Source organism: Oncorhynchus kisutch, linkage group LG8 (assembly GCF_002021735.2).
Source record: "Oncorhynchus kisutch isolate 150728-3 linkage group LG8, Okis_V2, whole genome shotgun sequence".
Taxonomy (NCBI): Eukaryota; Metazoa; Chordata; class Actinopteri; order Salmoniformes; family Salmonidae; genus Oncorhynchus; species Oncorhynchus kisutch.
This window is the reverse complement of record NC_034181.2, coordinates 39,679,009-39,703,620: the sequence shown is the minus strand read 5'-3', so window position 1 is coordinate 39,703,620 and position 24,612 is coordinate 39,679,009. Positions and strand designations below refer to the sequence as shown.

Genomic DNA, 24,612 nt, shown 5'->3' with positions numbered 1-24,612 from the left:
GTCTGAGGTAAAATATGTTCTAGTAGCTAGGTAATATAATTGGATAGAGTTGTATTACAGCCTCGACATCAATAAACTTGAGCTTTTCACAGCTAAATGCAAAAATATTATCAGCCCTGAAAAATGGCTTCTAATATCTTAGCTCGTATCTTTATCAACAAGTAGAAATGGACTGAACTAAAACAGCACACATTAAAACATGGTTAATGTTGTATATTTTGCGTATTTAACGATCCAAAGGAATGTATCGCATACAGCTAGCAAATGTTTTATTTTGAAATGTTAATTCATTTAATATTTCCCTGCACCCACTACAGATTTTGTCCCAGGACAGGGCAGCCAGGGGTCGTGCATCGTGGAGCCCTTTAAATGATGACGTATTAATGCAGGATCGCGAATCCATCGTCCTGCTGTGGAATAGCGGAACCACTATCAGTACTTTCATAAAAGTACTCTAAAATTAGCCCTGTTTTTATCATTTCTCTCAATTCTACAAGAGGAGGTTTATGTTACCCGCATTTGTCAGCATTCAACGGGACAATTTCACAACCTCCCAACTAGCTTCAGCCATGAGGACCCTTGTCGTTGGAATTGGAGGGTAAGTGTTAATGTAAGTGCTATTATTTGAATCTGATCTGAAATTGTGTGAGACGAAACCTTGTTATTTCAGAATCACGACCATTCAATCTGACCATTACATCTGAAATGTAGCTGCATTCTTTTGGGCTTTTCTTTTGGCCATTGGGGTAGTTGACGTGACGCCCCCTTTTTTTGGTCCATAATGGCAAACAATTTAAATTGGTTAAAATTGTGACATATTACTGAAAGCTTTGTGTGTTTATTACACTTCATGCCGTGTATTTATTTTCTTACTATTTTGAACCAACGCGGTAATTATGCAATGGTTTGACTGCCCCATGTAAGGTTATGGAACTTAATGAAAACATTTAATAACATTTCCTTCACCTACTCTTGTATTTATGACATCTATTTCAAGAAACAGTAATCCTAGTCCCTAACAGTAGGCCTAGTCCATTCATGATATTCCCAAATAGTTCTGATTGATTACACGTTATCGTCAAAATCAATGTCCACATGGTGTGACACAATGTAGTCCTAAAAACCGGACATGAAACATCTGCTTCGTTCAGCCATTCCTATGGTCAAAATGATGTGGGTTTTGGGATAAACGTTGAAAATGCCGCGTTCAGTTCATGTCGGAAACTCGGAAACTTCTGATTTAATAACTTAGGCGGAAGAGTCGGATCCCGAGTTTCCCACTTGGGCGTTATCAGAATCAATCAATAGGATGTTCTATCTACGCAAATAACTTAATGTTAGTTTTAACACGGAGTTTCTGACAACTTGAACGCAGCATAACACAGGTTTGGGGGGATATGTTATACGTTTTGAATTATGAAGCCTTTTTGCTTTATGTGCTTATTTTGATGACATGAACGCTTCAAAATGCACACAGAGGCGTTAACTCACGAAGGTTATCTAATAGAACAACATGTAGAAAATATTCTAAACGTGTGTTAAATGCAGACCATATTTTCGGGGTTTATAATTTAAAAAACTACAAAACCCCCGTTCATTCATTTCCCCATAGGCTTTGGCCAACTAGCCATAGTGGAGTTAGTCACCATTAGTGACTACAAGAAGAAGCCATTACTTTTGGTCTATGTGATTCTTCTTTCAGCTGTATGAAGAACTACACGCAAAATGTATATTGTCACCACTAACTGGACAGGGGTGAAAAAATGTACAAATGAAAAGTAAATTCCATACAAGGAAGGGGAAATTATCATTTAAAGAGCGTCTGGCCCTAAAAACCAACGTGTAAATAGTTGTGGTCATAGTCAGTCTCGTATCAAACGGAGTTTGATCCTCAGTGGACCACAATGAGTAAATTAAGGTTGGGTTTGGATTACAATTATGTCAACAAATCATTCCCCCTTTTGCGCAGCTCCACGTGCAAATCGCCCCTCCGCTTCCCTTCATTTAATGGGGCACTGCTGTTGTTTCATCGCCCCCAAACAACGCGTTCAAAGGATCACGGCCTTTGGTTTGAGATGTAAAAGCCCTATACGGATTGACCATGTAATGCATAATTCCAGCAGGATGCACAGCCAACAACCATTGTTTGCATGCCCTGCCGAAGGACCCTATCATCATGCGGGATATGTGGTTGGAGTTCGTTGGTCCCAAGTGGTGGTGAGTATACCGGTGGCTAGATCACAGATTGCTGGTTATGTAGCTGAAGTTAGCTAGCAGCAGGCTAACAACTAGCTAGCTGGCTAACGATAGCCCACCTCAATGCAACTTTGATTTGGCATGGAAAAACGATGACATTTCAAATAAGTAATGATTGTGTTGTCGCCCGATTGACTTTAGCCAGCAAGCAAAGATTGAGGGGACCACTGTATTTTAGCTAGCTAACATTCGCATTGCTAGTTATTTTTGTCTTTAAGGTAAAATTGACGACTACATAATATGGCAAAGTTGATTCCTGCAAATTATATGCCTACTTGAGCAATTTCATCGTATTTCCAATGCACTCTAATGTTGTGTAATTTAGAGGAAATAGTCACAAGCGAGGTGCAACCCATGCCTAGACTCTAGGGCACGAATACATATTGACTGCAGTTATGGTGATACTCATGTTTGACTACAACAGTGTACTAAGTAGCAGCAACAAACTCAAACCAACCCAAGGCCATAGCAAAACGTCACAGTTGGTTGCATAGCCTAATGGTGTCACTGGCCTGAATGTAATCTAATCTGGAGTCAGTCAGTCTACATCTGTAAAGCACAACATTAGCTTCCAAACAAGATTTAAGTTGTTTCTCGAGCTATGTTTATAATTGAGGGATGATGACAATCGTTGACACTGTTTTTCTTTTAGACAAAGTGCACAGTTGGGTGCCAGACTGATCCCCTGGTCATTAACGGATGCTGGGACCTACCAGAAGGAGCAAAGGTGGGTATCGTAACATGTCCAGCAATGTGATTGCAATGGTTTAGCAACCTCAATCATTTCATTCACTGTTCACTTTCTATTTTCACAGCTTGTCAGCAAGATCTTGGAATAAAAGTGTGTCATGCGACACAAGTAGGCTGAAACACATCCGGCTATGATTGGGAGTCCCATAGGGCGGTGCACAATTGGCCCAGTGTCATCTGGGTTTGACCGGGATAGGCTGTTCATTGTAAATAAGAACTTGTTCTTAACTGACTTGCCTAGTTAAAAAAAAAAAAAACTTAAGTATTCCTGTGATCTTTCCTCGGTTGTCAGTCTATCTCGACTCCTTTGAAAAGGACAGGAGGCCTCTGATAGTGACTTGAGTTACTGCCCTGATGATACTGACGGCTTCATCAACAACGACAAATAATGTGAATTATGTGAAAAGTTGTATTCAAATATACCCATCTTGATAAACAATTAGGCTAATAACCCCAGCCAAGCAGATACAACTAGTAGTCATTTCTGTTGTGAAGTGCATTAGAAAAAAGCTTTGTCCATTTCTAAAGAACAAAATTCAATTTGCCACTTGGCATTTGATAGATACTTTATGTAAACTGACATTATTTGTGGATTATTTACATAGATGCATACAATGTCCAGGGCATAACCTAGCCTGGTGGAACCAGCCTGATTGCTGTGTTCACCATTCGATTTCATTTCTGTGTGTGTGTGTGCGTGCGTGCGACCAGTATCTTTGATGAGAGGCCAGGAGCTGATCTACGTTGCTATGCCCATCAATGCGGCTCTGGAAAAGAGCTCAACTCCAGCCTCACCTCTTGCCTGCTCACCAATGGTCATCGATGGGGAGGTCAGAATTAGGTAGGTTTTATCTGACTTGTTCAGACTTCAACATAGGATAGGCAATATCTGACACACAAGCATGTACTAACTGCCACTGGTAATAGAAAAGTAACTGTGTGTATGTGTTCACAGAAACATGTATGGAACCAGTACATGGAGACTTGTAAAGGTGATGTGATGAGGTCCAGACGGACAAATGAGCTTGATACTGATGTCTCTGAATGGAGAGAGAGAACTGGCACTCGTGTCTTGTAAAATTATAATACCATCGTTTACTTGTATTGTCTTTTTTGATTATTGAATTGAATGGTAGGAAGAAACCCTTTGTATTCTTCACCAGGATCAGGGAACTCCTGTTGTATACAGGACACTACACAGGAAGGTATGACCACTCTGATATCTTTGCCAAGATGGCCCCATTACCACCGGACAAAATGTCGATAGGCACAGTATCTGTATCGGCTGGGAAAGACAATGAAAGATGACTGGTACACATTATATTAGCAGAACACGGCTTCTATGGTATTATGCGAAGGGTTATTTATTATACATGGACCTGTTACTACATTTGAAAGATATCAAAACACTTACTTTTGAATATCTACATAAATTCAGCAATTGCATTCTCATATTACTCTGAAGGCTACTGACCTATTCAAAGCTTCATCTGGCATCTCACCATACATCTGCCTGTAGTTATTGAACTCAACCTAGAGACGTTCTTTGTTGTGATAGATGGGATGTGTGTTTAACAACAAAACCGAGGCGTGCTCAACTGTGGGGCAAAACAGACTGCTTTGTTTTAGATTGTTGACCACATGTAAACTATTTAGTCTCCAATGTTTATTGAAAACATTAATACATCGTTAGTTGTTGGTTGGCTAGCGAGTTTTTGCCATATTAGCATTGACATGAAATCTGTCAACACCACAACAAGACATGTTATCAAGAACAAGATAAAACTCGCTGAAACGAGTAATTTACGATTCCCCACATGGGAGTTTCTTGTTATGGTTGGTAGCTTGTTATGGTTGGTAGCTATCTTGCCATCCATAATCACAAAAACTCAGTCTTCTGGCCCATTGAAGTGAGTGCATCGTTTTCGTGACGTCAGCTAATCCATCTATTGAGTGGGGGAAAACCACTTTTTGCGGGCAAAGTGCTGACAGATTGATGTGTCTTGGTGATAGCAAGGACACACCCAAGAAACACCCAAATCAAACCACACCCCCAAGCCAACTCACATTTGGCTTCTGTCATGGCGTCAGCATTTCTTGAGGAGCAAGCCAAAAGACCAGGCCAAATCAGCGGGTGCACAGTTCCCTTTTAATCCACACAACTACAAAAAAAGTATTAACCCCAAAAATATACATTCCCACTCCTTAAGTAATTAGGAAACTCAAATACCCTGCTCAGGCTCTGGGGTCTGAGAGGGTGTGACCGCACGAGACAAGACTCCATGTAGCTCCTCAGATGTAAATAGTTTTAATCCCAGAGTTCAGCTGCAGAAACAATGTTGATCATTGAGCTTTCTTGACTTCTTTCGTACTAGTGCAGTTCGGTTTTTCACCATTTCTATAAATGTCACAATCTACTTTCTTCACATGAACAATTTCTGGGTCCTGCCGGTGATACTCAGGCTGCAGTGTAGGCCTACCGGTCTTCACTGCCGTCAGACCTTCAGAGATACTCGGATCGTTCTACCTTTTTGACAGCCTCCCCATAAGAGACTCTCAACTTCCCTGATTTTGTTCACCACTATAATTACAACATTTTGCTTCCTGGTCATTCTCTAACACTAAACATGTGAAATCTCTTTCATAGTGATTTCTTTTCCCCCACATCTCAGCTTTTCCCGTCTGTAGACACTTCTTACATGTCTAAACATTTTACAGCAAGAACATTGTAAAGACCGCTTACAAAAGCTCTGACAAGATAGTACACATGTCCCAGCTGCACTTGAGTAGGGAGAGACTTCACATAAAACATATAGAACGGACTTCCTCTTTCTGCCATTAATCATTCTTCAGAAAGGAAACAGCCTGTAAAAATATGTAAACATTTATTAAAGAATGAACAATAGGTTCTGCTCCTTCAGGGTACCTCACTGCCCAATCAAAGCGTAAATGTATAAAATTACAGCTAGAACAATCCCCCAACCAGGAAAACAACTTAACAGGTGGAGGCTGGGGTGATGGTGGGAGTAAAAGAAGCAAATGCATTCTAGAAGCAGGATGTGTTACCAGAACCAGTCATTTTAAATAGACCGCCAAATAAGGCAGGCGTGATTGCTACTATCGTCTAATTGGCTGAGGTGGGAAATCGATTCCCATTCCGAACAGGAATCATTTTATTTCAGAAAGGAAACGCCACATAGAAATATATGTTTTGCCATTTATTAAGGAATGCATAATGCAAGTCTCGGCAAATATACATTTTTAATTATTATATATATATATATATATATATATATATATTAGGCTCTGCTCCTTCATGTTAGCTCACTGCCTAAGAAAGTGTCAATATATAACATGATCTACAAGGAGTGAGTGCGGTAAACTATACCAATCCCCCAAAACAGCAGAACCATATGCCAATCTACACATAATACCCCATAATGAAATATTAGCAAATGTATTAAAGATAAAAAAAACAACAAAAAAAACATGTAAATAACATAAGTAATCAGACCCTTTGCTATGAGTCTCGAAATTGAGCTCCGGTGAATTCTGTTTCCATTGATCATCCTTGAGATGTTTCTACAACTTGATTGGAGTTCACCTGTGGTTAATTCAATTGATTGGACATGATTTGGAAAGGCGCACACCTGTCTATATAAGGTCCCACATTTGACAGTGCATATCAGATAAAAAAACAATCCATGAGGTTTAAGGAATTGTCAGTAGAGCTCCGAGACGGTACCAAAAAAAATGTCTGCAGCATTGAAGGTCCCCAAGGACACCGTGGCCACCATAATACTTAAATGGAATAAGTTTAGAACTACCAATACTCTTCCTAGAGCTGGCTGTCTGGCCAAACTGAGCAATCGGGGTAGAAGGGCCTTGGTCAGGGGGGTGACCAAGAACCCGATGGTCACTCTGAGAGAGCTCCAGAGTTCCTCTGTGGAGATGGGAGAACCTCCCAGAAGGATAACCATCTTTGCAGAACTCCATCATTCAGGCCTTTATACTAGGGTGGCCAGATGGAAGCAACTCCTCAGGAAAAGACACATGACTGCCCGCTTGGAGTTTTCCAAAAGACACCTAAAGGACTCTGACCATGAGAAACAAGATTCTCTGGTCTGATGAAACCAAGATTGAACTCTTTGGCCTGAATGCCAAGCGTCACATCTGGAAGAAACCTGGCACCATCCCTACGCGGAAGCATGGTGGTGGCAGCATCATGCTGTGGGGATGTTTTTCAGTGGCAGGAATGTGAGACTAGTCAGTATTGAGGAAAAGATTAACAGAACAAAGTACAGAGAGATCTTTGATGAAAACCTGCACCAGAGCGCTCAGGACCTCAGACTGGGGCGAAGGTTCACCTTCCATCAAGACAAATACCCTAGGCACACAGCCAAGACAATGCAGCAGTGGTTTTGGGACAAGTCTCTGAATGTCCTTGAGTGGCCCAGCCAGAGCCCGGACTTGAATCCGACCTAACATCTCTGGAGAGTCCTGAAAATAGCTATGTGAGAGAAACTCCCCAAATACAGGTGTGCCAAGCTTGTAGCTGTTTTTGCTTTGTCATTATGAATTGGAGTGGGTTTCGGTTTTCCGGAATGATGGTGTTGTGAGCCATGGCCAACCTTTCAAAGCACTTCATGGCTACCGATGTGGCATAAAAGCAGATACTGTTTTTCTGCTCTGAGCAAATAAGAGTAAAGGTGTAGCTATACAAGCAGGAACGTCACGACTTCCAGAACATCCGGGGCTCAGCCCTGAAGACATGGTGCTTTCATGCTCTGTGCTCTTCTGACACCAAATAATAAACTCTTCTTAATATTATTTAAATGGATTGGGGTCAGTAAACCAATGGAATATGGTGTTAGGTAATTTCGTAGCTACTGTTAATAAAACAAATCAATACAAGCAATACAAATTACAAGTGCATAACTAGATGGTCATTTTCCATGAAACATTTTTGAAAAGTATTTGTATCATTATTTTGTTGCAATGTTTTCATAAACAATGTACAAGATTTCATTGGCAATAAAAACAAACAAAAAGCCTAAATAAACAATGTACAAGATTTCATTGGCAATAAAAACAAACAAAAAGCCTAATGTTGATGTTAGTCACATTACTGCTAACTAATGTGAGCTTGTCATGCTGTGCACACTGTGCAGTTCCAACATAATCCAAAGGGTGGCAGCCTAGATCACATGCTTTGCAGGTAATACTGTTCTGGTTTCGTGCAATATAGCAGGATTGGGTAGGCTGCCATCCTTTTGGATTGTTGGAACTGCATAAACTCACATTAGCAGTAGGCTTGTATTGTAATTGTAGAGTGGGGGGACACAGAACTTTTGCTGATAATATGTACAGACTTGGGTACCAAACACTTGAAAAACCCAAATTGTATTATTTGTGGTAATAAATGACAGATTCCAAGGTCAATTAGCTATAGGATAATATTAGGAACCTGAGAAAAGTTTTTGAGTTTTACTGTAGTGACAACACTTCACAATTGTACACACGTGTATGCCAGCATTCAATACTCCCTCCAACTAAATATTCACAATGTTTGTAAATTATATTACACAGTAATAGGTTGCCAGTCCATTCATTCAGATTAGAAATGAAACAAAATGATACTGTAGGTAAAACATCCAAACTCTGTGTGTGTGTGTGTGTTGCGTTACAACAGTGAAAGAAAGCTACTTTCCTGTTGAGGGTAGCATCAAGCTACAGTTGAAGTCGGAAGTTTACATACACTTTGGTTGGCGTCATTAAAACTTGTTTTTCAACAACTCCACAAATTTCTTGTTAACAAACTATAGTTTTGGCAAGTCGGTTAAGACATCTACTTTGTGCATGACACAAGTCATTTTCCCAACCATTGTTTACAGACAGATTATTTCATTTATAATTCACTGTATCACAATTCCAGTGGGTCGGAAGTTTACATACATACATAAGTTGACTGTGCCTTTTAAACAGCTCGGAAAATTCCCCAAAATGATGTCATGGGTTTAGAAGCTTCTGATAGGCTAATTGACATCGTTTGAGTCAATTGGAGGTGTACCTGTGGAAGTATTTCAAGGCCTACCTTAAAACTCAGTGCCTCTTTGCTTGACATCATGGGAAAATCAAAAGAAATCAGCCAAGACCTCAGAAAAAAATTTGTAGACCTCAAGTCTGGTTCATCCTTGGGAGCAATTTCCAAATGCCCGAAGGTACCACGTTCATCTGTACAAACAATAGTACGCAAGTTTAAACACCATGGGGCCGCACAGCCATCATACCGCTCAAGAAGGAGATGCATTCTGTCTCCTAGAGATGAACGTACTTTGGTGCAAATCAGCAAAGGACCTTGTGAAGATTCTGGAGGAAACGGGAACACAAGTATCTATATCCACAGTAAAACGAGTCCTATATCGACATAACCTGAAAGGCCGCACAGCAAGGAAGAAGCCACTGCTCCAAAACCGCCATAAAGGTTTTGAAGGTCTCCATGCTTGCACATGCTTTTTCAGTTCTGCCCATAAACGTTTTATAGGTTTGAGGTCAGGGCTTTGTGATGGCCACTCCAATACCTTGACTTTGTTGTCCTTAAGCCATTTTGCCACAACTTTGGATGTATGCTTGGGGTCATTGTCCATTTGAAAGACCCATTTGCGATCAAGCTTTAACTTCCTGACTGATGTATTGAGATGTATATATATATATATGAGATATATATATATATATATATCTCATATATATATATATATATACATCTCAATACATCAGTCAGGAAGTTAAAGCTTGATCGCAAATGGGTAAACGAGTCCTAAAACGAGGAAGAAGAACGAGGAATGTCAAAGTCAAATACATATATATATATATGTGTGATGTATTGGAAAACCTCCCAGGTATTTGTGGTGTAATCTGTGTTTGAAATTCACTGCTTGGCTGGGGTACCTTAGAGATAATTGTATGTGTAGGGTACAGAGATGAGGTAGTCATTCAAAAACCATGTTCCCCTATTATTGCACCCAGAGTGAGTCCATGCAACTTATTATGTGACTTGTTAAGCACATTTTTACTCCTGAACTTATTTAGGCTTGCCAATAACAGGTTGAACACTTATTGACTCAAGACATTTCAGGTTTTGTAAACTTTTCGAAAAACATTATTTGACTTTGACATTATGGGGTATTGTGTGTGTTGGCCAGTGACAACAAAGCTCAATTGAATCAATTTTAAATTCAGGCTGTAACATATCAAATATGGAAATAGTCAAGGGGTGTGAATACTTTCTGAAGGCACTGTACATAACCAGCTACATAACCAGCAGTCTATGGTCTAGCTACCGCTATACTCCCCACCACTCGGGACCAACGAACTCCAACCACCTATCTCCGCATGATGGGGTCCTTCGGCAGAGCATGCAAACCATAGTTGTTGGCTGTGCATCCTGCTGAAAGCATGCACTGCAAGATCAATCCGTATAGGGCTTTTCAGTCTCAAATGGCCATGATCCTTTGAACGCGTTGTTTGGGGGCGATGAAACAATTGATCACTAAGTGAAGGGAAGCGACGCAGTGGACGGGCGATTTGCAAGTGGAGCTTGGAAAAGGGGGGGTATGATTTGTTGACATAATTGTAATCCAAACCCAACCTTAATTTACTCATTGTGATGCACTGAGGTTCCAAACTCATTTTAGTTGAGACTATGACCAAAATGATCCTATTTACACTTTTGTCAATTTTGACACTAGAATAAATGTTTGTCTCATATTGATGCCACATAGGCTGTTTTCAAAGGGATTAGTTGTTTTTTAGGGGGAAGACCTTTTTGTTGCAACTTTCATCATTTTATGTGGTTCTGAGTGCAATATTTACATTTTCATTCTCCCACAACCTATTACCCACCAGCATGTCATTGGCTCCATTGTGGGTTATACTCCAACAACCCTCCAACAGAACACCTCTTAAGCGGCATCTCGGCTCCCACGGCTTCGGCTGTTGTTAGGTCGGGGCCTCCCACTCATACATACGGGTGCGCTTCGGTCTCCTCCATCACTAGATGTGCACCTCGCTGCTTGGCCAGCTAGACCTCAGTGTTGGGTTCTACCTGAGTGATTCTGCCAGTCTTGCCTGAAAGATTAAGCCATGCAAGTCTTAATACATACGGCCGGTACAGTGAAATTGCGAAGGGCTCATTAAATTAGTTATGGTTCCTTTTGATTGCTCCAACGTTACTTGGATGGCTGCAGCAATTATAGATCTAATACATGCCAACAAGTGTTGACCACAGATGCGTGCATTTATTCAGACCCAAAACCCATGCAGGGTTCTCTCGGACACCACAGACGCTTCTGGTGACTCTAGTGTATAACCTCGACTGGTGATGCGCTGATATCTCATTTGAATGTCTGCCCTATCAACTTTCGATGGTACTTTCTGTGCATACCATGGTGACCACGTGTAACAGGGAATCAGGGTTCGATTCCAGGGAGGGAGCCTAAGAAACAGCTACCACATCCAAGGAAGGCAACAGAAAATGACCCACTCCCGACTCGGGGAGGTAGTGATGAAAAATAACAACGTAGGACACTTTCGAGGCCCTTCAATTGGAATGAGTACACTTTAAAACCTTTTAATGAGGATCCATTACTGATGTTTAGAAGTTGGAATTTTACAGTGGTCAGAAACTTCTGAAAGTGTTATTAATTATGTTTAAACCATCACCTTTGACTGCCTGTTGTATATTGTCCATCGGTGTGACATCATGTCCTATGGGGTGAGACCAATAAATAAAAGGGGGAAAAAACGTGTTGTCTTCAACATAATGTAAAAATAATTATAAAGCATGAGGCAGGTAACATTATCATAATACACAAGTAAACTAATTATCTAGGTTTTTGTCAAATTACTGTGAACCTTACTCAAAATGTAATGGGGGAGACAATTTGTTTATCCTCATTCTACAAAGAAGTTGTTTTTTAAAATTAAAATTCCAGAATATGATTAGAAGTAACTGGTAATGAGTAAAATATTTTTGTCTATTTGAGAATCATTAAACCTTTTATATTAGCATTAATTGTGATGTCACACACCTGAGGACAAATTCAAGGCCCCCTGCATGAAATGAATGGTTCATTAAATTGAATTTCTTCAAATTATCGAAGGTTACCACATTACATTTAGAATTGTTTAGACAGTTTATTGCAATAGTTTTTTTAGAATAAATACTTTTTTCACTTTTGATTTGGCCATATGGCAACACCCATAGATAGACAATCAGTCATTGAAGGCAATGCTACAAATGTACAGAAGATAGCATTTCTACAACAATTTAACTAAACAATTACCCTGGCTTATATGCATTGATCTGTTCCAAGGAAACACTATTAGCATAACGATGGCCAAATCAGGTGGACATTTCAGCAATGCACATTGCACACCAAAGGGTTGTCCTGTGGCGCGACACCTCATCACTAATTGGAGTATTTCTGACACAGATTAAACCCAGTCCTAGTATACAAATCCAACTGAATGCCAATGGCTTAATCTGTGTCCGAGAAACCTGCGCTTGGTATGTCAGGCTGGAATCTCAAATCTTCACCTGATTTTTAAGATTCCAGTCATTTGTGAATCTTACCTTGTCATGTCTCCAGGATGACCAATGGGGGGAAGTCGACCATGTCCAGTAGTCTGCACCTGCGGATCCCCAACAGCTGCATCATAGCACAGGATGCTTTCTTCAAGGTCCTCTCCCTCCTCCTCCTGTCTCCTCAATTCAACTTCTTCAAGGTCCTCTTCCTCCTCCTCCTGTCTCCTCAATTCAACTTCTTCATGGTCCTCTCCCCCATGTCTCCTCAATTCAACTTCTTCATGGTCCTCTACCCCATGTCTCCTCAATTCAACTTCTTCACGGTCCTCTCCCCCATGTCTCCTCAATTCAACTTCTTCATGGTCCTCTCCCCCATGTCTCCTCAATTCAACTTCTTCATGGTCTTCTCTTGACTGTCAGTTTTTAAGGAGGATAGGGAAGAAGAGGCTCAGTGTCAGTGGTCATGTCTTTCTCTCTCTCCCTTTAGGATGACTCTGTGATAGCTGTGGACAGCAATGGGTTCAAGCAGTATGATGGTAGGGGAAGAGTTTCTTTCTATTTTATCAGCAAGAAGATACATTTCAGAAGATCAAAAAAAGTTTAACCTCATTGAGTGTAAGTTTATCGAGTTATTACTTATTTGTAAATGTAAACAATAATGTGACCTATTACCAAAGTTTACATTTACAAATAAGTCATGAGTCAGTGAAACTTAGTGTTCATTTGGAACTCAACACTTTTTAACTTGACTGTCTGATACATTTGTAGTGCTTGATGCGCTCCACATGGACAGAATGATGAGCAAGATTGAATCATGGCGGAAGGACCCCGGTTCATTCCTAGCATCTCAAAGTCTGAGAACACAATGCTCTGTAGGAGAGGAGGTGTTTGTGCTCATCGTCGAGGGCTTCTTGATCTTCAACTACGGGTAACTAAGAGAAAATGGATCTTTCCTCCTATGTGTCGCTCTCCTTCTCCCTCTCTCGGTATGCCCTTTGTCTGTTGTCTGCATGATGAGAATAATTATAAGTCTGGCTTTTTGTTTCATGTTTTGATTGGCAGGCCCTTGAACGAATTAATGGACAAGAGATACTTCCTTGAAATTCCTTATGACGTCTGCAAAGAGAGGAGAGGGTGGGGCTAATAATTTTTTTAAAACTCCGATATAATTGCAATGCTTGGATATAATTATTCAGATAGGCCACTGTATAACCTGTGGCTGATGAAAAAAACAAGCCTTTGGCCCACCTTTCCTGTGATTGACAGCTCGAGGGTGTATACACCCCCTGACCTGCCAGGGTACTTTGACGGATATGTGTGGCCAAGGTACCTGAAAAACCGGCAAGAGATGGAAGACATGGTATCGGATATTGGTGAGTTTTTCATTTAGAAGATATAAAGATCTTCCTTTGCCAGGTTTGTTTCTGATAGTCGTTGTTCCTCCTCACTCCATTGCTGTTAAAATGCTATTGCCTTAGATCATTCTTTCTGATGCTACCATAAGGTTTGTTTCTTTGTCACTCATGCTTTGTTTCCAGTCTTTTTGGATGGATTGAAGTCAAAGGAGGACTTGCTGGATTATGTGTATGGGGATGTAACCATGGAAATACAGAGTCTCATGGGTATGTTTGCTCCTACAAAAAATGAAGTTACTTACCTACTCAAAATTTAACTGTTTTTTTTTAAGAGTGATTTGTGATTAGACACCAGAATGATTGGGCAAATGGGAACTGAACGAAAGGGCACTCAATATTTTAATGTTCCAAAATCTTACTTTATTTTGTTGTCTTGTTTTCCCAGGGAAAGACTAAGCAGTTTGATTTCTCAAACGGTTGCTGGAATCGGGAAGAGTAAAAGAGACAATGTGTTCAGAAACAGATGTGTTGAAACTTATACTAATGTTTACAGCCACAGGAGAAAGACAGGACACACACACACACACACACACACACAGTGCAGAACAAACTTTCATGTTAAATCCATGTTACTTTTACTCCAGTGAGGTAAATCTTGTTTACATAGTTTTTTAACTAAGAAAGTATTTTTGCAATCTACAGTACATTTGTTTTGTTCAATCTATAATGGTTATGTACATAGTTAAGGAGTGCAAAATCTATAAGCAGTGCAGACTCTTGACTAAAGTTAATATGGGCGGCAGGTAGCCTAGTGGTTAGAGCGTTGGACTAGTAACAGAGAGGTTTCAAGATCGAATTCCCGAGCTGACAAGGTAAAAAATTATTTTGTCCTGCCACTGATCAAGGCAGTTAACCCACTGTTCCTAGGCCTTCATTGAAAATAAGAATTTGTTCTTAAATGACTGTTATACTGCAGTGTTACAAAAATATTATGGGCACTATGAAATTCCTGAGTTCCTGAGTAGTGCCATGGCAGGACATTAATTGATTAAAAGGTTGCTGAAGTGTGGTTTGGCTCTTAGCATGCCAATGAAATAGTAGCTCACTTTTGCATTGTTAAACAGTATAATGTACCAGACATGGGTATAAATAATATGCCATTTCACAAACGCTTTAACCCAAGCAACTTAGTCATGCATAGATGTTTTTTGTATGGGTGGTCCCAGGAATCAAACCCATTATCCTGCCGTTGCAAGCGCCATGCTCTACCAATTGAGCCACAGAGGACCACCATACATACAGTTGAAGTCGGAAGTTTACATACACCTAAGCCAAATACATTTAAATTCAGTTTTTCACAATTCCCAACATTTAATCCTAGTAAAAATTCCCTGTCTTAGGTCAGTTAGGATCACCACTTTGTTTTAAGAATGTGAAATGTCAGAATAATAGGAGAGAATGATTTATTTCAGCTTTTCTTTCTTTCATCACATTCCTAGTGGGTCAGAAGTTTACATAGACTCAATTAGTATTTGGTAGCATTGCCTTTAAATTGTTTAACTTGGGTCAAACGTTTCGGGTAGCCTTCCACAAGTTTCCCCAAATAAGTGTGGTGAATTTTGGCCCATTCCTCCTGACAGAGCAGGTGTAACTGAGTCAGGTTTGTAGGCCTCCTTACTCGCACACCTTTTTCAGTTATACCCTCAAATTTTCTATAGGATTGAGGTCAGGGCTTTGTGATGGCCACTCCAAAACTTTGACTTTGTTTGGAAGTATGCTTGGGGTCATTGCCAATTGGAAGACCCACTTGCGACCAAGCTTTAACTTCCTGACTGATGTCTTGAGTTGTTGCTTCAATATATCCACATACTTTTCCTGCCTCATGATGCCATCTATTTTGTGAAGTGCACCAGTCCCTCCTGCAGCAAAGCACCCCCACAACATGATGCTGCCACCCCCGTGCTTCACGGTTGGGATGGTGTTCTTTGGCTTGCAAGCCTCTCCCTTTTTCCTCCAAACATAATGATGGTCATTATGGCCAAACAGTTATATTTTTGTTTCATCAGACCAGAGGACATTTCTCCAAAAAGTACGATCTTTGTCCCCTTGTGCAGTTGCAAACTGTAGTCTGGCTTTCTTATGGCGGTTTTGGAGCAGTGGCTTCTTCCTTACTGAGCTGCCTTTCAGATTATGTCGATATAGAACTTGTTTTACTGTGGATATAGATACTTTTATACCCGTTTCCTCCAGCATCTTCACAAGGTCCTTTGCTGTTGTTCTGGGATTGATTTGCACTTTTCGCACCAAAGTACATTCATCTCTAGGAGACAGAACGCCTCTCCTTCCTGAGCAGTAGTACGCAAGTATTGCGTACTATTGTTTGTACAGATGAACGTGGTACCTTCAGGCGTTTGGAAATTGCTCCCAAGATGAACCAGACTTGTGGAGGTCTACAGTTTGTTTTCTGAAGTCTTGGCTGATTTCTTTTGATTGTCCCATGATGTCAAGCAAAGAGGCACTGAGTTTGAAGGTAGGCCTTGAAATACATCTACAGGTACACTTCCAATTGACTCAAATGACATTAATTAGCCTATCAGAAGCTTCTAAAGCCATGACATAATTTTCTGGAATTTTCCGAGCTGTTTAAAGGCACAGTCAACTTATGTATGTATGTAAACTTCTGACCCACTGGAATTGTGATACAGTGAATTATAAGTGAAATAATCTGTCTGTAAACAATTGTTGGAAAAACTACTTTTGTCATGCACAAAGTAGATGTCTTAAACGACTTGCCAAAACTATAGTTTGTTAACAAGAAATTTGTTGAGTGGTTGAAAAACGAGATTTAATGAATCCAACCTAAGTGTATGTAAACTTCTGACTTCAACTTTATATACAGTCATTAAGGCAAAGGGTGGCTACTTTGAAGAATCTAAAGTATAAACTATATTTTGATTTGTTTAACACTTTTTTGGTTACTACATTATTCCATATGTGTTATTTCATAGTTTTGATGTCTTCACTATTATTCTACAATGTAGAAAATAGTCAAAATAAAGAAAACCATGGAATGAGTAGGTGTGTCCAAACTTTTGACAGGTACTGTGTATATACACGACCGTTCAAAAGTTTGGGGTCACTTAGAAATGTCCATGACATTGTTAATATTGTAAATGACTATTGTAGCTGGAAAAGGCAGATTTATTTTATTGGAATATCTACATAGGAGAACAGAGGCCCATTATCAGCAACCATCTCTCCTTTGTTTCAATGGCTGGTTAGCGCCAGTTTGCTCTGTTCTGTGAAGGGAGTAGTACACAGTGTTGTACAGATTTTCAGTTTCTTGGCAGTATCTCGCATGGAATAGCCTTAATTTCTCCGAACAAGAACAGACTGAGTTTCAGAGTTCCACTGTCCAGTGTCTGTGTTCTTTTGCCCATCTTAAGCTTTTCTTTTTATTGGCCAGTCTGAGATACGGCTCTTTCTTTGCATCTTTGCCTAGAAGGCCAGCATCCCGGAGTAACATCTTCTTTGTTGACATTGAGACAGGTGTTTTGCGGGTACTATTTAAGGAAGCTGCCAGTTGAGGACTTGTGAGGTGTCTGTTTCTCAGACTAGACGCTCTAATGTGCTTGTCCTCTTGCTTGTCCTCTTGCTTGTCCTCTAAGGTGCTTGTCCTCTTGCTTGTCCTCTAAGGTGCTTGTCCTCTAAGGTGCTTGTCCTCTTGTAGTACACAGCGTTGTACGAGATCTTCAGTTTCTTGGCAATTTCTCGCATGGAATAGCCTTCATTTCTCAGAACAAGAATAGACTGACGAGTTTCAGAAGAAAGGACTTTGTTTCCGGCCATTTTGAGCCTGTAATCGAACCCACAAATGCTGATGCTCCAGATACTCAACTAGTCTAAAGAAGGCCCGTTTTATTGCTTCTTTAATCAGGACAACAGTTTTCAGCTGTTTTAACATAATTCAAAAGGGGTTTCTAATGGTCAATTAGCCTTTTAAAATTATAAACTTGGATTAGCTAACACAACGTGCCATTGGAACACAGGAGTGAAGGTTGCTGTTAATGGGCCTCTGTTCGCCTATGTAGATATTCCATAAAAAATCAGCCGTTTCCAGCTACAAGCTAGTCATTTACAACATTAACAATGTCTACACTGTATTTCTGATCAATTTGATGTTATTTTAATGGTCAAAAATGTAGCTTTTCTTTCAAAAACAAGGACATTTCTAAGTGACCCCCAAACTTTTGAAAGGTGGTACATATACTGTATATTACCATGCACAACAGAAAATCCACAACATACATGATTTGCACAGTCCTATAAAATAACTAAATGTAACAGAACAACATAGAGCCTACAACAGAGCAATATTGCACAATAGCTATCATTTTCTGTGTTATCATCCAACTAATTATTGATGATGTCCAATATCCGTAGTTTACAATATAAATGTTTTTCAAGTTTTTGTGTCCTGTGCCAATTCTAAATGAACAATGTTGTGGTCAGCACTCCTTCTATGCAGGCAATCATTACACTGTTCAAATATGGGGGCATGACAGTACCAAACAAACATGTCAAAGTTCAACCACTGACAATCCCAAATGAAGGACACCACCCGATCCTCAGTATATAGACAGATTTTTGTACAAAGAGCCCATAGCTGCTGTCTATAGGGGTGAGTACTGTCCTGCTATCTATCTCTACACTGCAAGACTTTTACTGATCACTGGCTCTATAGCACTGTAATGGTTATCTCCAAACATGGTTCACTGGATTTGTCTGGTGTGAGGCCCACTAATTGATAAACTAAAGGTATTATTTACCTTGACTAGGAGTAAAAATGTCTGATTTCCAAAATGAATAAAAACAAGACAAATATTTTCCAGGAAACATGAAATGATAAGACTTTGAAAAGCTAGTCTCTATTGGACCAGTGCTGGATACCTCAGAATAAAAACATAACATCATTTGATTACTGATATGGGAAGATAAAAACACAGTTTAGTTCAATGGCAGGTTTGAGATATACAGTGTTATTTGATTCAATGAAGACTTTGTCTCCACTGGAATGTTCTAGACCCTGCCATGTTTACTTGTCCACCTCATGGGTACAGAGTGATGTAATAGTGTGACTGTTAATAATGTGTGGTGTCTGTGAAGCTTATGCTTCAAGAAATATTTTGATGTGATCTGTTTGGAAGTATAATTCTTCTCTGGTAATTGAACTATCATGTATTTCTAAACAGTAATTTACCACCCACTGGTTATTACACCTTTCTTACACTTTTTTTAGTGCCTCTGTCATATCGCTGAATCTACCTTTAAATGTGGTGACTATTGTGTAATCGAAACAAAATTGATTGAGTAATGCTACGTTTTTGAACTCTGTGATAGTTATCAAGATGAGGACAGCCTTGTGTTTGTGGATCGTCATGGCAGTGCTCTGCCCAGGAGAGGTCAAAGGTCATACAGGTCACGGAGGTGACCACCACCAGGGTCAGGGGCTTGACCAGGATCATGATCACGGGCGCGATAACAACCACGATCACGACCACGGGCACGGGCACAGGCGAGACCATGAACACAGGCGAGACCACAACCACGGGCATCATCACCCTGAGCCCGGTGACAATGGCACCAAACCAGTGATACAAGGTAACGGGGGGTTTGCCTTCAGCCTGTACAAGCAGCTGGTGGTTCAGCCTGACAACCAGGGCAAAAATGTGTTCTTCTCCCCACTGAGTGTGTCCCTGGCCCTGGCTGCTCTGTCCGTGGGGGCCAGGGGTCAGACCCACCAGCATCTCTTCACTGGTCTGGGCTTCAACAGCAGCCTACTGACACAAGAACAGGTGGACCAGGCCTTCCAGACCATACTCACACAGCTCAACCAGAAAAACGGAGTGGACCTGTCCATAGGAAGTGCACTTTTCCTGCACAACACCTTCAAACCACACCCTGAGTTCCTCAAGGACATGAAGCGCTTCTACCTCTCCGAGGGTTTCACTGTCGACTTCACCAACACGGCCGAGGCCATCGACACGATCAATAAATACGTGGGGGAAAAGACTCGAGGCAAGATAGACAAGTTAGTCAAAGATCTGGACCCAACCACTGTCATGTATCTCCTCAGCTACATATACTTCAAAGGTAAGAGGATTTTGCAAACTATAAGATAAAAAAAAACAATAAGCAAAAAATGTAATGTAGTTCACGTATTTGATTGATGCAGGCCTTGTGGACATATATAATTCCTTCTAACTCTGCCAATATGTATTTTTGTCTCTGGGTGTTGGTATTAATGATGCCACTGTACTTTTTGGCTGTATTTCCTGCTGAATCTTGCCAGGTCTCCCTCAGATTAGATTTTTTTTGCCTCAGATTTACCGCTTTTAGTCTCGTAACCTTTAATCCTCATCATAATATTTGATGATTTTCTAATTCTCAAGGAAAATGGGAGATTCCATTTGACTCTAAAGACACAAAGGAGGACACATTCCATGTGGATGACAACACCACTGTTCCGGTCCAGATGATGAGCGTGAAGAAGAGGTTCTCCGTCTACTACGACCAGGAGATCTCCACCAGTATCCTGCAGCTCCACTACAACGAGTCAGTGTCAATGATGCTGGCGCTACCAGAGAAGGGACTCGCCAGTCTGGAGGAGGCCATAGGTCAGAACCACATCACCAAGTGGCACAGGTGGATGAAGGCCAGGTATGACCCGTCTCAATCAGGACACATCACTCTCATAGAACTAATGAACGTTGGGTGGGTGAAACAACCACATATCACAAGCATTGCAAGTAAAATCTTCTTCCTGTCCAATTTTGTCTTTAGGGAATACCAGGTGCATGTTCCCAAGATGTCTGTCACCACAACATACTCCCTCAAGGACGTCCTGAGTGGAATGGGAATGCCGGACATATTCAGTAATGGAGCTGACTTCAGTGGAATATCAGAGGATCTGAAGGTGGCTGTTTCAGAGGTATGGAACATTTTCACTCTCAATGTTTTAATGCCTGTCAATCAATTCTTCCATGAAATATGATACATTTTGGCCTCAATATTGCCGTTATTTTCAATTCATTCGCTTTTTCAGGGAGCCTCTGAAAGCTCTCTGTGGGTCCCAAGAGAATCGCTGCCCTAGAACATATTGTATGTGAACTAGGCCTATCTACTGTACATCAGACTGCATTGTGTGGTTGCTTTCAGGTGGCGCACCAGGCCTCCTTGGATGTGGATGAGGCTGGAGCGACTGCAGCAGCTGCTACAGGTGTGGTCATCATGCCCCTCTCCTTCCGAAGCACCCCTGTGTTGAAGTTCAACCGTCCGTTCATGGTCATTGTGATGGACCAGGAGACCAAGAGTATTCTCTTCATGGGCAAGATCATCAACCCAGCCAACAAATAAAACCATTGCTTTGTAAAACCAGTGTTGTAGAAAACATGTGCTCTATAAAAGCTGTGGTCTATAATCGCAAATTGAAGCGTAAGCGCATGCTTCGCCTGTGCTGCTGTTACATAACCCATCCAAACTTCTCTGGCTCAATCTAGCCTGGGAAGCTATAACTAACAAGCGTGTAAATCCTCTGTATTCACTTTGGTGGATATTTTTACAACTACTAAATGCATATCACCATTTGCTGCCAGTCTTTCCTTTTTATCTTTACTGTAATGGGGACATTTAAGATGACCAAAGTTCATATTTAGCTAAGTGATCAACACAATGCTTAGCATATTTGGAGTTTCTGTAATACACATAATTACTCTATTTGTGACACTTGAGGTGCAGTTGATGGTCACTAGACTTGATGCTGAATGTTCTGGATTATTCTCATATCTGTTGATAGTGATTGACACCAGACTGGAGGTACTGTTGTATTGTTTTGAAGACATTCTGTGAGTACTGGGGGGCCATACTTGCGGAGATAAGCAACCATTTAAATTGAAACTGTTTCTCGAGCTCAAAATGTGTATCAGCCAATTCAAATCGTTAATTTACTTGCACGTGACAGAACGCTAAATTGAAGCTGGTCCCATCAGATCAAAATGGCAAATGTTAGCCCTATGCTAACCTCAACAGGTGTCAGTGATTATATCCTGGAACAAGTTCTGCATCAGCAAATTTAAATTGTTGACATAGTTGGGCATGTTCCAACACTTGTTCATGGAAGCCTCCTGAACATACCTGAGTCCAACAGCACATTCTGATCATCCAGGCAACTTTCACGTGTATTTGACTGACTGTTCAAATTGCTCTCTAAAGTGCCTAGTCCATGTAATTGTCACAGATTGTGGCAAGGGTTCGAATCTCACAAGTACTGTGTCAGTGTGATGAAAAGGGACGTAGCCTACAGCCAACAGCTTGGAAATTAAGAATTAATTAAATCAAGAGCTACCTCTTTCAGCCTTGCACCACAAACTGTAAGTGAGGACTTGGTGGACTGTATATTCTTTAGGTTTTACTTCATATGTTCGCTCCATTGTGGTGGTAAGGGCACAGATGACAGACAGGTAGGATTCCAGTTGAGGTGGTTTAATAATGCTGAATATACACAGGCACGGATTAGCACCGCACAGCGTATGTAGTATGGATGGGAAAAGGCACTTAGTGGTCCGGCAACTTGCTTCAACCAAAGTGTGTGTGTGTGTGTGTGTTATATCAACAAGGACCCACACTGGCCTTGGCTAACACAACGAAAGCTAACTGGTGAAAACACAAGGATGGGTGGAACTTTCTCTCACTTGACTACTCTGAGCTGATCATCTTCTCTGAGCTGGAGATCACCCAGCATTCTCTGCTCCACTTCCCCGGTGGGCAGAGCTAGGGCTCTGATTTGAACTAACATTACTGATATGATTAACTACAAATAGTTCACAGCCTTTTGTACACAAACACACTGCTATTGCCTAATAATCATATTGCATAGGCTATATTACATGTACGTGTACACCTACAACATTTTATATGCATTTTTATAATCATCTGCTGAGTTATTTGATTCAGGATGAGAATGAGAATTACAAAGTGTACAGTGTACAGTGATTATAGGTTGCGCTCTGGTTAACATCCTACAGATGGCAGTTTTCTTAAGAAGTTTTAGCGTGAGTCCAGAAGACTTGAAATGACAGTCTTAATGGAGGAAGAGACTTGGCTGTAGACGTAGCAGATGAGGAATTACTTCTATTTGACAAAGTCATCTAACGCTCTGATTACTATAGGAACTCCAATCAACGTACTGCAGCTGTAACCTACATTCATTCATATCAGATAGTGTCATGCTTATGTTATAACCTACTAATGCATATGGGACTTTGTATGGTACACCTCAATTCATGATGAACCCCATTAACCACCTTTGTCATATTCCATATGTAGCCTCTGATTTCAGGCCGGTGAGGTGAAGGCCTGGGGGAGCCTACCCACAGAGTGATTCATTTACACCCTTTCCTGGCGAGGAGACATTTGTGTAGGCTATATTCTTATGTAGACTACACTTAGATGTAGGCTTAACCAGTGGTTTTATTTTTTTTAAGTAAAAAATAATTTTAAGTACTAGTAAATTCGTTTTTGGGGGTATCTATACTGTACTTTACTCTTTATTTATTTGACAACTTTTACTTCACAAAGAAAATAATGAACGTTTTACATCATACATTTTCCATGACACCCAAAAGTACTTGTTACCTTTTGGATGCTTAGCAGGACAGGAGAGTTGGCCTATTCATGCACTTATCAAGAGGACATCCCTGGTCATCCCTACTGCCTCTGATCTTGCAGACTCACTAAACACAAATGCTTCGCTTGTAAATAATGTCTGAGTGTTGGAGTGTTCCCCTGGCTATCCATAAATAATAAAAAATAAAAAAAAACGTGCCATCTGGTCTGCTTAATATAAAATATTTGAAATGATTTATACTTTTACTTTTGATTCTTTAGTGTATTTTATCAATTACATTTACTTCAATACTTTAAAATATATTTTTTTATTTATTTAACCAGGTAGGCTAGTTGAGAACAAGTTCTCATTTGCAACTGCAACCAGGAAAGATAAAGCATAGCAATTCGACACATACATGTACAACAACACAGAGTTACACATGGAATAAACAAAACAAACAGTCAATAATACAGTAGAAAAATAAGTCTATATACAATGTCAATAAATGAGGTGAGATCCTTAATGTACTTAAGTATTTTTTAAACCAAATACTTTTAGACTTTTACTCAAGTAGTATTTTACTGGGTGACTTTTACTTATTAAGGTATCTTTACTTTTACTCAAGTATGACCATTAGGTTATTTTTCCACAACTGGGCTTACCACACTTTTAGAATACTTTACTTCGTCACATGCCTTTTGAATCGAGCATCAAGGACCGGCAGTGAATAGTTTTTTCCTCAACAAAAGATACTGATGCGAGGGGGGATCGAACCCATTGTTAAAGTACACTATACAGTTGAGTACAGCTGTGTGCCACCTGGAAGTGATGATAATAATGATGACGATAATAGCCTACATCACTTGTGTGCAACGTATAATAAACGTACATGTTGTAAGGACCTCACCATATTTTTTTGGTGTGTGTGAAACAGAAACAAAAATGTGGGATTTTGTCATATGCGGGAAATGTTGTGTAACCTTAGTAGTAGCTAGTAC

The 24,612-nt window shown here is 40.4% G+C and overlaps 2 protein-coding genes across 14 annotated transcripts; both read left to right on the top strand.

The window, feature by feature from the left end:
• The first annotated feature begins 41 nt into the window (after positions 1-41).
• nmrk1 (nicotinamide riboside kinase 1) lies at positions 42-15,258 on the top strand. 13 transcript variants are annotated; one of them, XM_031830308.1, is made up of 11 exons: positions 42-598; positions 2,124-2,217; positions 2,909-2,983; positions 3,718-3,847; positions 12,657-12,792; positions 13,080-13,128; positions 13,361-13,520; positions 13,655-13,726; positions 13,859-13,965; positions 14,131-14,214; positions 14,393-15,258. In XM_031830308.1, the coding sequence occupies exons 3-11, from the start codon at positions 2,956-2,958 to the stop codon at positions 14,401-14,403; spliced, it is 777 nt and encodes a 258-aa protein (XP_031686168.1). In that variant the 5' UTR covers positions 42-598; positions 2,124-2,217; positions 2,909-2,955; the 3' UTR covers positions 14,404-15,258. The 13 variants fall into 13 exon arrangements, 11 of the variants coding, with proteins under 11 accessions (XP_031686168.1, XP_031686173.1, XP_031686169.1 ...); XM_031830313.1 differs by having other exon boundaries at positions 3,072-3,847; XM_031830309.1 differs by having other exon boundaries at positions 2,121-2,217.
• A 3,256-nt stretch (positions 15,259-18,514) lies between these two features.
• Positions 18,515-21,594, top strand: LOC109895690 (alpha-1-antitrypsin). Its single transcript, XM_020489590.2, has 5 exons — positions 18,515-18,628; positions 19,348-20,100; positions 20,400-20,667; positions 20,791-20,938; positions 21,166-21,594. Exons 2-5 carry the CDS (start codon positions 19,356-19,358, stop codon positions 21,361-21,363), a joined length of 1,359 nt encoding a protein of 452 aa, XP_020345179.1. The 5' UTR covers positions 18,515-18,628; positions 19,348-19,355; the 3' UTR covers positions 21,364-21,594.
• Positions 21,595-24,612: the final 3,018 nt, after the last annotated feature.